The sequence below is a fragment of the Zingiber officinale genome, chromosome 4B, assembly GCF_018446385.1.
Source record: "Zingiber officinale cultivar Zhangliang chromosome 4B, Zo_v1.1, whole genome shotgun sequence".
NCBI classification, from domain to species: domain Eukaryota; kingdom Viridiplantae; phylum Streptophyta; class Magnoliopsida; order Zingiberales; family Zingiberaceae; genus Zingiber; species Zingiber officinale.
Genome location: NC_055993.1, coordinates 133,785,879 through 133,800,448, shown reverse-complemented (window position 1 = coordinate 133,800,448; position 14,570 = coordinate 133,785,879). Strand labels below are relative to the sequence as shown.

At 36.7% G+C, this 14,570-nt stretch overlaps 1 protein-coding gene across 1 annotated transcript; it reads right to left on the bottom strand.

Moving 5' to 3' along the window:
- Nucleotides 1–2,985: 2,985 nt before the first annotated feature.
- On the bottom strand, nt 2,986–14,356 carry LOC121978720 (zinc finger CCCH domain-containing protein 27-like; the record flags this gene model as incomplete). Its single annotated transcript, XM_042531023.1, has 6 exons — nt 2,986–3,434; nt 8,836–9,386; nt 9,877–10,206; nt 10,612–11,703; nt 11,909–12,829; nt 14,228–14,356. Coding segments are annotated over 5 exons (2,766 nt in total), but the record flags the coding sequence as incomplete, so codon positions are not given.
- Between the last annotated feature and the right edge of the window lie 214 nt (nt 14,357–14,570).

The window sequence follows — 14,570 nt, the reverse complement described above, 5'->3', positions numbered from 1 at the left end:
TCCTTGCACGGCAGTCAAATCCCGCACTTAACTCAGCCTACCAACGAATGCACCACAAAGGCACAAAAAAATCAAAATGCAAAGGCACTTCAAAGCCACAAGAAAGTCACAGCAAGCAACAACAATAGGTATAGGAAAACTCTCAACTTTTATTATCCTCACTAATAAAGGAATACAAGTAGAACAATACAGAATCACTTACAAATCGCTCTTGATCCGTTCATACAAATCCCTTATGATTTGCTCACAGTTCTTCACGCTCTGCCTTCACAAATTCCCCACAACTCACAATGTGCACCATTTGCACACGCACTACTTGCACTTTGCTAATGACTCACTTGCCTATTTATCATGCATAGACCACAGTTACAGAGGTTACATGGTGGTTGCACTAACCACTTGTGCCATATGTACAAAATCAACTTAATTTACAAAATCTTTTTGTCCACATGTCTTGGTTGCATTGGCACCATGCCAAATGGCAGCTTGCACACCTTGTGCTTTGTCCATCATCATGTTGCATTGGTCCCATGCCAAGTGGCAGAATGCACCGCTTGTGCTTCACCCCATCCCATGACTTCATTGCATTGGTCAACACCAAGTGTCAATCTGCACACCTTGTGCTTGACTATGATCTAGCTTCGTTGGCACCACGAACAAGTCCATCTATCCGCCCAGTGTTCGTACAACGGCTCCGTTTCTTTGGCACCATGGACAAGTCCATTTGTCCGCCTAGTCCATGGCTCCACTTCTTTGGCCACGTGCCAAAGTCAGTATGCACACCAAGTGCTCAGCCCACAACTCCATTTCTTTGGTACCACAGACAAGTCCATCTGTCCGCTCCTCTAGCGCCACGGATAAGTCCATCAGCCCGCACCTCAGACAAGTCCATCTGTATGTTCCCTTGCTGCTTGGCATGCCCAGCACACATGCCTTGCTCGCCCGATTGCCAAGTCTACCATATGCATGACTTGGGTTTTGGTAGCACCTCGTGCACTACCGTATCCGCTACTTTGGCGTACCTCGTGCACAAGTCATGCCCGGATCATTGCCAAGTCTTTCTCATGTAAGACTTGGGCTTTGGACATCCCCCACATTGCCGCTTCGTTGCTTGACATGTTTTGCATGTCAGGCTCGATGGATTGCTAAGTCCGCCTCTTGTAAACTTGGACTTGGGTAGTGTCCTGCACACTGCCAATCTGCTGCTTGGCATGACTTGTGCCCATGCCATGTCTGTTGGTTTGCCAAGTCCATCTCCTGTAGACTTGGGCTTGCACTGTCAGTCAATTGCTTGGCATGGCTTGCGCTCATGCCACGCTTGCTGGTTTGTCAAGTCTTCCTCCTGTGGACTCGGACTTGGATAGCCCCACGCTACTGCTACCGCTTCGCTTGAAATGCCTTGTGTGCATGTCACGCCTTGAATGTTTGTCAAATCTGTCTCCTACAAGACTTGAGCTTGGACAGTCCCTGTGCACTGTCTAATGTCTCCGTTGCTTAGCATGTGCCCCGCGCACTTATCCAATAAGTTGGATCAAAGGAGCAACGAGTTAATCCTTGTGTCCAGTCTAGTTGCCAAATTAGGGGACTAACAGGTCACATCTCTTACATAGTTATCGAAAAGATAAAAATAAAGCGTTTTTTTTTATTTTTGCCATTTAATCATAGGTACATTTTCTATTATAATTAGTTAAGTTGCTCAATTTGATGCCTTGAAGAAAGATGGAAGTCGCATATATTTTTTGATTGATGAAGTTATAAATTACTAGAAATATAGTTTATTTTCTAAACCCTTTGGTAGGTGATGCGTGCATTCGTAGACTACATACTCAAAAAAAAAAGTTTCAAACACTTTCTTGCATCCATTTCATTGCACTTGAATGTGACGAGGGATTCGGATGTTTTGTCAATGACAATAGAATTCCCAAGTAGTTTACCATGTGGTTTCACCTTGCTTGACTCCTTTCCACAGATGAGTTAGCCATGTAGTAAACTATCAAATACTTGCTGAGTTTCAACACTTCCTTTAAGTTCATACTGTAACTTCTGATTGAAAATCATTTAAGATGCTCGAACAGAGACTAGATGAATCAACTGCAAGGCAAACTAACAGACATGTAACACCCAAAAAGAAACAATGTCTACTCTCACAATCATTAGCACACATCATAATAGAGTTGTGGGACTTTATTCATAGGCTAACACAATCAACGTAGAATTTATTCACCTACGAATGCAATTTGAGATAATAATTGGGTGAAAAAAAAAGACTTAGCAACAAATACCTATTCATCACCAGAATCAGGCAGTTTTCGTATGTAGGTGCGAGAATCAACATATACAGAATCAGCAGCAAGTGCAGAAGGGAAGCTTGGAAAATAACAAAAGCTAGGAAGTCTCTGACCATACACAGAATCTATATGCTTGAATACATTCCTTGATGCTCAGAGACGTACAGCGTGAAGATGCTTCGATATGTGGCCACTCAAAAACAGAAATAAATCCTTTTTTTTTTTTTTTTTTTTCATTTTTTGTAATAATCTCTTACCTTTTCTCTCCTCTCCGGCTCTGAATTCATTTTCCATAGTTCTCATTTCACTGTTTTTCACCATCTTCCACAAATTTTAAAATACCAAAACATATTTTGATCAGTTTAATTTGGTCGAATATTTTATTATTAAGTTGTTTTTAGAAGTAAATAAACTACAAAGATTAAAAGAGTAAAATATATCAGAATTCATCTTAGCAAACTTGAACTTGTGTAAGGTATTTGTGTCAAAGCGTTAGCTTAATATAAAATTGAAACTCATCATTCTGGTTGGAAATTGACACTGTATTGACACGATACCATTCTATCCGAAGTTGAAACTGTGTTACAGAATAATCCTTGAATGCAACAACTAAAAATCATCACCATAAATTTGCAGCCTAGGGCTCACCATAAAGAAACACTGAGAAATGCAGCTTAGGGCTTACAAATGGAATACATTCCATCAAGAAGACTAAGTTTTATTCAAAATCAAAAAACCGCACAAGAGGATATATAAGATCTCAGATAAAATCGTCCCTTAGATTTTACCTCCTTTACAAGTAAACAATGATCATCCCTTTAATTATAAGAATAGCCTGTAAGTCGGCTCAATGAGCATCCTAATTTGGCAGTCCACGACCAAATAACATGGATCATAGTAATATTTGTGCTAACAAGAAGATAGAAGGTACAAGCAATTAGAAAAAAATAAGAAATTACAAGTGGCTACCAGCTATTTTCTCCTTCGTTTCTTGAGACATTTCTGTGCAAAATTTGGATCCACAACTCACATGGTAAGACTGTTTGTTGGACATTCTTTTTTCCCCTCAGCATAATCCGTCCTAGCAGCCCTCTATACATCTAGGAAGCATGGCCATTTTGTATGTGAAATCATCCATGGACAATCCTGAAACAGCTGTACATAGTCATTACATGTTTTTTGGAGATCAGAGAAGGCAAGTGAAAAAACAGATACAAGGAGTCGAAATTAAACCCGTTTAGCTACCTTTATTCTGTCCAGTGTTTTGCCCTTAATATTCATTTAGTCATACTATGAGCTAAATAAGAATGATGGAGGTGGGAGATATACCTTTGTTAATAGCTAAATTCACAAAACGGATACCTGCATTTCTTTTGGTTACCAAGTGCAGGTATGTTATGTTTCCATTAAGTAGGTTGTCACCATGGAAGGATAAATTTTTATACTGAACAAACAAGTTGCACACAGGTAAGTTATTTGGAAGATAATCGTTAACCGGTATAGGTCATTCTTAGATAAACAGGCTTCCAGCATAACATCTTAAGTGACAAATTGAATGATATCGTAATATTCATGGAGTTTTTCATTTTATCCACTTCGACATGATTTGGAAATGAAAAACAGTAGTAACAGAGAAAAGAATAATAATCCAATAGCGCTATGCCCACACCTATGGAGAAACTGAATTAAATACATATGGCTCAACTTACATATCAGAAACTTATATTCGGACCAATCTGTTTGTGTAATCAGCCCCAGGGGCAATGTGTTTAGATGAGTAAGTAGGTCAAGTTACTAAGTGCTACTGGATCAGATAATCTAGAGGCGACGTTGAAGTTCCAAAGGAGTAAACTCTAGGTAGTGGAAGTTTTAAGAGTCAAAGTTGGCCTAAGATTGGGTAAGTGAAAGTTCTCGTAGATCAAGGTCGGCCCAAATGGGTGAAGTTCCAAAGATGAAAAGTCTTTAGGCAAGGATGAAATCCTAGTAAATCGAGATCGACTTATATTAGATAGACCAGGAATGATCCACTAACAATTCATAGGCAGCGGAGTATAAACTAGGGGTTCCGAACCACGTAAAAGGCTGGTATTATTGTGCTTGTCTCGTGTGTTTGTTTATTTTCATTTTTGTTGTGCGACTAACTCTATATGAAGACAAGCATGATCAATTGATGCAACAAAAGAATATGCGCCTATTCGCCCTCTTTAGCCACGCAATCCGATCCAACATTATGTGGCTGCTAACCAAACAAGATAACAGATCAACCACTGACCAATAATCACAAACAATTGTTGTGATGTTTTACTGCATAACTTGATACACACACCAAAAAAAAATCTATTAGAATCAAATGATATCTAATGCTGCAAGATACAAGAGGGCATGCACCATAAGGCAATTGTTTCCAGTAAGTGTTTACCCTCACTATATCTCTCTGCATTTTCCATTACAAGGCCAGAAGTAGAAGGATCCACATCTAATATTAGAAATATAATTCTTTCTAATCAAGGCACAAATGATAAAGTTATAGATGCGGGTCTCACTTCCTCTTCTCTTCTCATTATTCCTTTTTTGTACATTTTTTTATATACTTGCAATGCTAATTGCTGCAACTATCTTTTTACCAGAATTTCAAGGGATTTGAGAAAATGGAAAGGTCGATCTCACCTTCTTCCTCCTAAAAGGATATCCCGTCAAGAAAGTTATTATGGTTAAAAGAACTTGTGGGAAATCATTTTGCAACCATGTATAAATATAAAAATTAGATTGCAGATATTCTAAATCATTGTATCATGATTATGTAAATTATAGAACATGATAGCATCCTAGTTTCATAAAAGGTTAATTAGTTTTTTACAAAACTGTTAAACTTTTATTGGGAAATTAGAGTTTACCAACTCGTACTTAGGGATTTTTTTCAACCACTTCTTCAATTTGCATATATAAACTCTCCCCTTATGCAACAAATTCAAAAGATGCACCATATATATTTCATTTGTAATATCATTGAGAAGAAAGACATTCTTAAATTGAATGTGTCAAACAAGATATAGTTGACAGCTAAGAAAGAGTACAATTATAGGAATATTAGACAAAGGAGAAAATGTGTCTACGAAACCCACCTTTTAGCCAACAATCTTAGTGGATGCATAATACCACTAAGTGATGTCTTCCCCTTTAAAATCTATTTGCAATATATTACGGATTTGCCAGTAAAAAGAGGTACAACTCCCATATATTAGAACATAACACCTATATCCCATGACCATAACTTCTCCACATAGGAAGTGAGAGCACTTATGAAACAATCTTAGATATAGAAATTGAAACCAAAAGAATAAATAAAGGCAGAATAGTTAGATTGTAATGCCACATAAGATAGAAAAAGAAACATAAGATGAAAAATAACACAACTACTAATTGTTGGTGTAATGGACCTCCGGTCAAAGTTGATCAAATTCAAATTGGATTTTAATGTTTGGTCAATATATTTGATGGTTGGGCGAATGTCAGATAGATCAAATTGACTGAGTGAGATGTTCAAGTGTATCAAGGTTGACTGGGCACTTGACAATTGAAAGTCCAATAGGGAGTTGGCAAGGAAGAAGTTTAAGTGGATCATGGTTGACTACACACTTGGTAGCCAGAATTCCAATAGGAATTAGTAAGAGAGAAGTACAAGTGAGTGGTTGTTTATTGGATAATTCTAATAGGTTATAGAGGATCAGATATTAGGCATATGAGAGACAGTTCTAATAGGTTATGGAGAACTAGATGTCGGGCACATTGTAGACGTCCTTACAAGTCATGGAGGATTGGATATCAGGCAAGTGATGGAAGTCCTAACAGGCAAAAAAGGCTGAATACTAGGCAAGTGAAGTCCAAGAAGGGACTTGGCATGGTGGAAGTACTAGCAAGCAAGAAAGGCTAGATACTAGGCAAGTGAAGTCCAAGAAGGACTTTGGCAAGTTTGGAAGTCCTAGAGAAGAGGATTCTAGGCGGTGGAAATCCTAATAAATCAAGGTTGACCTATACAAGGCATACAAGGAAGTATCAAAGACATGGGATCTTTTGGCATAGGGGAATTTGATGTGAATAGTGTTTTTTGTAGAGGTGTCAATTCAAGTAGGCTCGGATCGGATTGAAGCAAGGATTTTTTTCAAAAAAAAAAAATCCCAACTCGAACCCGAACACAACCCGAAAATCCAAACCTGATAACCCAACCAACCTGAATAACCTGATTAAAAATGATTTTTTTTTGCTATTTTTTTTTTAAATTCTTCACTTTTATGGCAATACTTTATCATTATCTTACTAACTTTGATATTAATATGCATAAAGCATCTTAATTTTCAAAATAAAATTTAATTTAACTAAAAAAACCCACTAAACCTTCAATTCAAGTCAACCCGAACCCACTGGGTGTGCATGTGTAAGAACAAGTAAATTCGTTTGTAATCTTTTTATTGTATAAGTTTATTTTTTGCTTGCATTTATTATGCTTCTTGTATTTGCGGTAAGAACAAGTTTTGTAAGTAGTTTCTTGCCTTCAAAAGATGTCCGACAAGGATAAAGTGAGTCTGCAATGAGATACAAAAGTTGTTGAGTAGCAGCCCTGGGAGCTAGGACCATGTAAATAAGTGCTGTGTGCTTGTAATTTTTATTGTGTTTTCCATTTTTATTGTGTAAATAAAGTGAAGATGGTAAAATTTTTATAATTGGTATGTTGACTATAGGGGTCGCCTAATATAAAAGATAATAAATTAAAGATAAGAGAAAGATGATTAATAGTGATAACATAAAAATGGAAAATTGTTGATGACTTAAAAGTTGCACAATTGGAGATAACCTTGTTAAAATTATCTAATATTCTTCAGGAAGAGACTCACGCATATCTACCTTAAACCCCACTGGGTGTGCATGTGGGATCACTCTTTTTTTCTTTAGCCTTTAGATGCAGACAGAGACTAGACATTAAGGTGCTTGTTGTGGTTCATCAATTTCTTAAAGTTTTCAAAAAATATTTGGACCCATGCCAAAATAAAATCAAATGAGTTTCTTGTGGCACTGCCATGTTCTAATGTTCGTTTAAAATTACTTCGATATAATGAAGTTGTGTTTTTGCTACAAAATCAGAAAATTCAATAAAAAGAGTTTTATTTTATCTTGTGTGAATTCTCTATAATGTTGTTATGCTTTATAGTGATGATGTAAGATGGATTTTAGGGCCTTCCATAACAAGGAATGAGCACTCTATGTTTTTGACAAAGCTACTCTTCACAAAGTTTATCTTTAGTCCAAAATCTCACTAAAACCTATAGAATGATCATCAGATCGAGCAGTTCATCTCATCAGTTGTTAGATAACCATCATGCCAGAAGCATATTGCAAGATGCAAAGTCAACAATCAAAGATGTCAGTTATGACCAAGGAACAATCCATTAGATGAAGCCCAATTAAGCACCTACCTCAGCACCTCCAAAAAATTGCTATAGTGGTATGGACAAGAGTGTTTCTGGCCAAAAAACTATTTCCCATCAAAATTTAAATCCAAGTGTTGAAAAAAAATATTCCAAGGAACAAACTCTTTCTGATGTCATTCCAAATAACTAGTGGGGGAGGATATGAACCTTGTGACGGTAAAGGACGAAATGAACCGAAAAGATTGTTAAACATAGGCAAAAGGGCAAGTTGTTTCAAACTAGTGAAACTAATAAATGTGATTGAGCAGCATCTTGGATATCAATTTGATAACAAAGTGAATGTGAGCTAAGCAAAAAGGCATTTTATTTATAGTTTACAATTTGAGAAACAATGCAGCGAAAAGAAGTATTTATTCTGCAGATGTCTAAGGTTACTTGATAAAGTTGCAAGAAGATATCCAAAATAGAAGGGTATGAGAAAGTCTTAAAACCTTATCAAGGTCAGCCAATACTAATATAGATCGCTCGAGTTGGATGAATATCAGCAAATGTTGATCTACTGCAGTTCAAAGTATAAATCATCTTTAAAAAATTAAAGGTTCAACGAATTTTTAAAAAATGAATTAGATTTTACTAAAATAGAAATGGTTGAAAATTAGCAAAATTAAGTACAAAGTGGTAGTAGTTGAAATTTGGCCAAATTTGGTTGGTTTTGGAGAACTCAAGGAATCTAACCAACTTTTGGTCAATCTCTACTTGAATTCCAGTAAAGCACATGAAATTATTTTTCACTCCCTTGATTTACCACTTATAATACTAAAGCCTCACCTAAACTCAGTTTTATCACAATATCAGTAACCTTGTCGCTCGTGATCCACTGCATGCTAGAGAAAGCCCCATAACTCTCTCTGGATCAACAATATTCAAATGTAATTTAGGTCCATAACCAGAATACTAAATATTGACAGTTTATTCAAACAAAAAGTTTTTTTTGTCAAACATAAAAATTAATAACAAAAAGTTTTTCGTTCCAAAAGGAAAACAATTAGTAGTTTGTATATAGTGACTCTTCAAAAAGAAAACAACTACAGATAGAAATTACTACAAAGAAGCAATTAGTATACCTTACTGTGCAAATCCAATATCCATTTTGTCTTTTACTTGGACACCGGGCATAGCTTGCCGCTTCTCGCATGACAACATACCGTACTTAGAATGGGATGCCATTAAAGGAGCCACTGACCCATCATTGCAATGGGAATGTCCATCATCCACAGACAAAGAAGATTTCTCATCTGCATAAACCATTAACTCAGATTGGGCAGTATCTGCTGAATTTCTTTGGGTTCCTGGAGAATTCACTGATGTCCCTGGTTCAACTTCAACACCCACATTTGAAGATCTTTGAAGATCCAGGCAGTTCTAATACTTCTTGGGTGTTGCAATTTATTCCATGACTGGGATCGTTCAGCCACATAAAATGTAAACTGTTGTCTTGCCAAATTTTACCCATTGTGTAAGCTCTCTCAGCAGAATCACAGGAGGAAAAAGTTACACAAGCACAAAAATTTTCAGGCATCTTCATGCCCACATTTGGTCTTCCTTCCTCAGGTTCTTCTAATGCTACAGATGAGAGATCACCAAATAATGCAAAATGATCCCGCAGACCATCAACCTACAAGAGGAGAAAAAAGGAAACCAATAACATCATATTGGTGACAGTAAAAACAATAAGAAAGTATTTTCCAAGCACTGCTTGGAAAATTCTCCCCAAGTGTTTCAGCAATATGGTGTAGGTTTATATTAACTATAAAAAAGGTTAAATGTTTTCTACATCAGAGGTAAGTATTTTCATGTTTAAGACAAGGTTAAGTGTTTTGTACATAATAGGATTTATTCAGTTTGAACCTTAGCTTTGGTTCTTGGTTGAAGATATGAAAGTGCCCTAGTAGTTAAACAAACAGGCTCTGATTAATCCCGAAGCCATATTTGAGGTAAAGCATTATCATTCCCACAAAAATGAGAATATCAATCTGTAGATGGCCCAAATATGACATTCAATAAATGACTAAATTGTAATGCAAGTAATATGCCGAGATACTATCCAAATTTAACAAGTTTTATTAGCTTGGTGCGTATTCATGTATCTGAGAAGAGATCGATACATTTGTGAGACCAGCTGGAAGAGGAGGAAGAACTCTGAAGGATGTCGATTGATTATCTAAACTACAAGTACTCAACTTCGACAAATGTTGATGACCTGTTTGTTCTTTACTAGAATTGCCCATGATTGTAGTATTTGATTTTGCAGTACATGAAGCAGTAGCATCCACTAATTTTCTGACTTCTTGAGTATTATTAATATCTTCCTGTGCACCTTCAGGAATATTAAGTGCTCTGGATGGTTCAGTTTTTGCACCTTCATTGCTCAAATCCTTTTTAAGTCTTTTAGATGTTGGCTCCAAGGTTTCTTCATCCATTTTGACTAAAACAGCCTGCACATGAAAACAGAGGTTTACAATTCCTACATGAAAAATTAATAACAATGATGACTGGAAACTGGGGCAAGATATCACATCAACTATATATATGTGCAAAGATGTACAGTACCTTAATTATTTAAGTTTTTCCAAATAGAATTGGGCAGCCAAGCACAGTCAATAACTAATAGGACCTTGTTCTTGCTCCACCCCCCCAATAAAGGAAAAAAAATATAAAATGTTTTCCACGGAAGATCATAAAACAATTCTCTCATATAACAGAAGTTATTCAACTGAAAGTCAAATTATTCCTGGTCCTTTGCTAAGAGAACATTGTAATTTCAAACAATCGTCAATTAAAGATACGTAAACGATAATAAAGCTTACTTTGACAACGATAATAAAAATAATAAAACTTACTTGTTTCTCAAATTTTTCTAATTGGAGACGAAACTCATCCCGTTTTAAGGCTAAATTCTCCTGCTTTTTGCGGAGTTCCTCTTTCAGAGCCTCTAGACTGTCCAGTTTTTTCTTTCCCGTATAAGTAATCACTGAAGTGTTTGCAGAACTTTTTGGAACAGGGATTGACACCACAACCTCAGAAGTAGACAATTTACTTCCATGTGGAAGTGTAGAAGACAGATCCTCTTTTTCTTTCTCAGTAGCAAATGAACGATATGGAAAATAGCCTACCCCTATGGAAGAAGATGGAGGTACTTTAGGGGGAAAACTTTTCTGCCCTTTCAAAGCTCTATCACGGTTGGCCCACCATAGTTTTATAAACCGATTACCCATCACAGCATCAGGTGCTTTAAGAGCAGCTTCAGCCTCCTCCCTTTTTAAAAACTGAACAAAAGCTTTTTCACTATTTTGTGGAATGTAGATATCAACAACTACACCAAACTTTTGAAAGTGGGAAAGAAGGGCATCCCTTGTGTTGTCCTTTTGAGGAATACTATGCACATAGAGTGTACGTGAAGCTTTTTGAGGCATTGGCTTTTTACTCATCTCAGCATTAAATTGCTTTTCTGGAACAGAAGCAGAAGCTTTAACAGCAGAGTTCTCATTAACTACCTTTATTTCATCCGAAAGGAGATTTGTAGTGCCTGCATTGTTAATAGTTTTGCTACCTAATTCTGACCTGCTACTATGGTCAATCTGATCCTGGACAGATGAATGAGTAGAAGAATCTACATTCCATAAAGGTGCATCATTGTTTTCCAAAGACAGCATTACCGTAGTCTCCGATGTTCCTTGGCATCCATTGTTCCACAATGGCTGATCAGGATCATATACATCAGCTTCAACAAAACCAGAAGAGGATGAAACCACATTCAGCTTTAATGAATCCTCGGGCAAAAGCAGTTTCCCATCTTTTGCAGGGACTAATTTGCTGCTGCTGGCTGATGGGACTGGAGCTGCACTGGCAGAAGGCAATGATCTCTGCCCAGCTTGAATTCCTAGAGCATGTAAATTTCGATCTGATAGTGAAAGATTGAACTGAGAAAGACTCTGCAAATTAAATAATAAACTGAGATACAAATCAAAGGAAACCAAATTGTTGAACAAAATAACCATTCCAACAATTCTTGCAACTAAAACAATCAGCTAATTTCTGAGAGAGATTATATTTTGAATATCAGGTAACAACCACTTCTAAATATTCAATTGTCAAGTCCTAAAAAAATTATCAGATGCAACTTAAAAGGAAATGTACCTGCACATCTTCAATAACAATCCGATTAACACCGTGTTCCATTGGGCAGATATCGCCTCTCAGACAATATCCCTGCTCGTCAAAGTCTCTGCAACGTTGATGAGGCATCCCCATATTGAGCCATGGAGTGATTGCAGGCTGAAGGGCCCCTTGCAAACCAAGTGGTTGGAGTGGATCCAAAATTCTATTGTTTATTCCATTAACAAAGCCAAATGCACCCCATGATGAATTTTGTGCACTTACCACACTGGGGATGCCTGTCCCAAACAAACTAGCATGTGTATGCAGACCTTGTGAAACAACCTGTGATGGAAAATCCAGAGCGTCCAGGGGATTAAATCTAGAATCTTGTTGGCTCAAGGAAAAAATGTTTCTTCCTCTTCCTACTAGGGGCCGTCCAGTGGGTGCAGATTTATCAAAATTGGGAAAAGTGTCAATCTGAGGTGTTTGATTTATTCTACCCCTTGAGCCAAATTGAGGAGTCAATGGTGGTAAGCTAAGACGTCTCTTATCAAAGTTTGAAAAATTCTCTAAATTGCCATTGTTAGCACTGTCATGAAAATTTTTCCGACTATCAAAAAGTTTGCTTCTTCTCCTATTCATCCGTTGCATAGGTAAGTCTTGAACATCATCATCAAAAGAAATAGATTGTACCTCCCTCCTACGATGTTTATGGTTGCGGTCATCATCTTCATCACTTGCTTCTAGGTCTTCAGTATCATTCACTGATTCAGAGGACATAGAGTAATTCCTTTCACTAGGTAACTTATTTCTCAGTTGTACTGTATTGACATAAGGAGGAAAAGATAGATCAAACTTCTCGACAATATCAATATTCTGGTCAACTTTGACTATCGATGCTTCTTCAAGAGCCCGTAAGATTCTTGTGGAATAATTTTTTGCACCTATAGTTTGAATAAACTGAAAGGTAAGCACAATATTAATTGTTATATAGATCGTTATAAATCAAAATATTTGAGATGAAACTGAGAATAAATAGATGAGTAGTTAAATGAGAATGCTGCTTCCATCTGAAGTTTAGTTGGATTTTTAAAGGTGTATCACCTTATGGAAATGATAATTGAAATCCAAGTCAATGTGTACACACACAGATCTCTGGTGAAATCCACTTACCTTGGATGGTAGACCGTGAAAGGGGAATTAAATACATACAAGATGAGATTGCAGATGCCTAAGGAACAAACTTCAAACAATCCTTTTGATCTAAAATAGTTAATATTCTTTCAGTCTTTCATACAACCAAGATCCATCAATCTTAGGGAGCCCCTCAAATATCACCCATTACTAAGAAACGTTAATGTTTACATGTTTGTTGATAACTTTACTTAAGCTTTTAATTTACCTACATTATCATGTTTTGAATGGATAAATCAAAATGGTATAGAGGCAAAAATAAAATTATTAACAAGATGATATATTGTTGAGAATGTGAACAGAAAATTAGAAAAGAAACAATGCTTGATATAAAATCATGATATAGGGGTCCTTCCAGTTAATAAAATACTGTGTATCTTTCATCTTCTGCCTGACTGCCAACCACAAATAGTTGGAACAAACATGAAGATGATATATCTTTCATCTTCTTTCCAATATGTTTTCATTAATTTTCTTAACAAAAACAAATAGGGGGCAGTAATATTTGTCACATACAAAAACACAAGGAATTCAAACCTAGAACATGCTTTTCAAAGATGTTGATAGAATTTCATGCATCAAGAATTTCAGAGCACCATGCATCAGCTCTGTGCCTAAGACATTGCATCCTCATTTTAGCCTTCAGATGGCTGGGCTATGGGCAAGATCAAACTCACTTATTCTCCTATCTCTTCCAATTTATTTAAGTATAGTTTGCCAACTGGGAGTCAGCGACAAAGATAATATAATGAGTTTAAAAAAAGATGCATAAATCAATGATTGCAAGCATCCAAGGGCACTGAACTTGTTCACCTGAAGAGCATAACTGAATATCCAGTCTTATGTTGCAAAGAGTGAAATAGAAAAAAAAATAATAACAAATAATTCTTCTGAGCGCAAAGGGTATCATAAAGCGAACCAACAGAATTATAGATACCCATCCCACTTTTGAATTCACCATACCCCTTCCTCTACTAATCAAAATATATTTCAAGAAACCTCTTCATCGTCCATGGTTAAACCCTAACCGATCACTGAACTATTACCGAAGGAAAAAAAGATACAGAAAAAACACGATAATTGAACCTTAACGAAGTAAAATTACACCTTGTGGCCACAAAGAAATCAATTTATAGACAAAGACGAGAAGAGTAAGATCCGTACCTGAAGACGACGAAAGGAGTGGATGAAACGATCTCCCTGACCTACGCGAGTGCCATTTCTTGGACTTTTACAACCCAATTCTCCTCCTACCACGGGAGATACCGCTCGCCGTCGACATTTGGAGTTGCATCACGTTGGGGTTGGATCGGAAAAGCCCGATGTGGTTTTATGGGCTGGGCTGAGCTGGGCCAATCAGTTGTCAGTTTTATTTCACTAGCGCGTCGCGATGTAATTAACCCGGCTCGAATGAACCGATGCGTAGAATTTAAATACTAATAATTAAATTAATAAAATTATAAATATATTATTTCACACTTAAATTAAATATTGTATACCATTATAA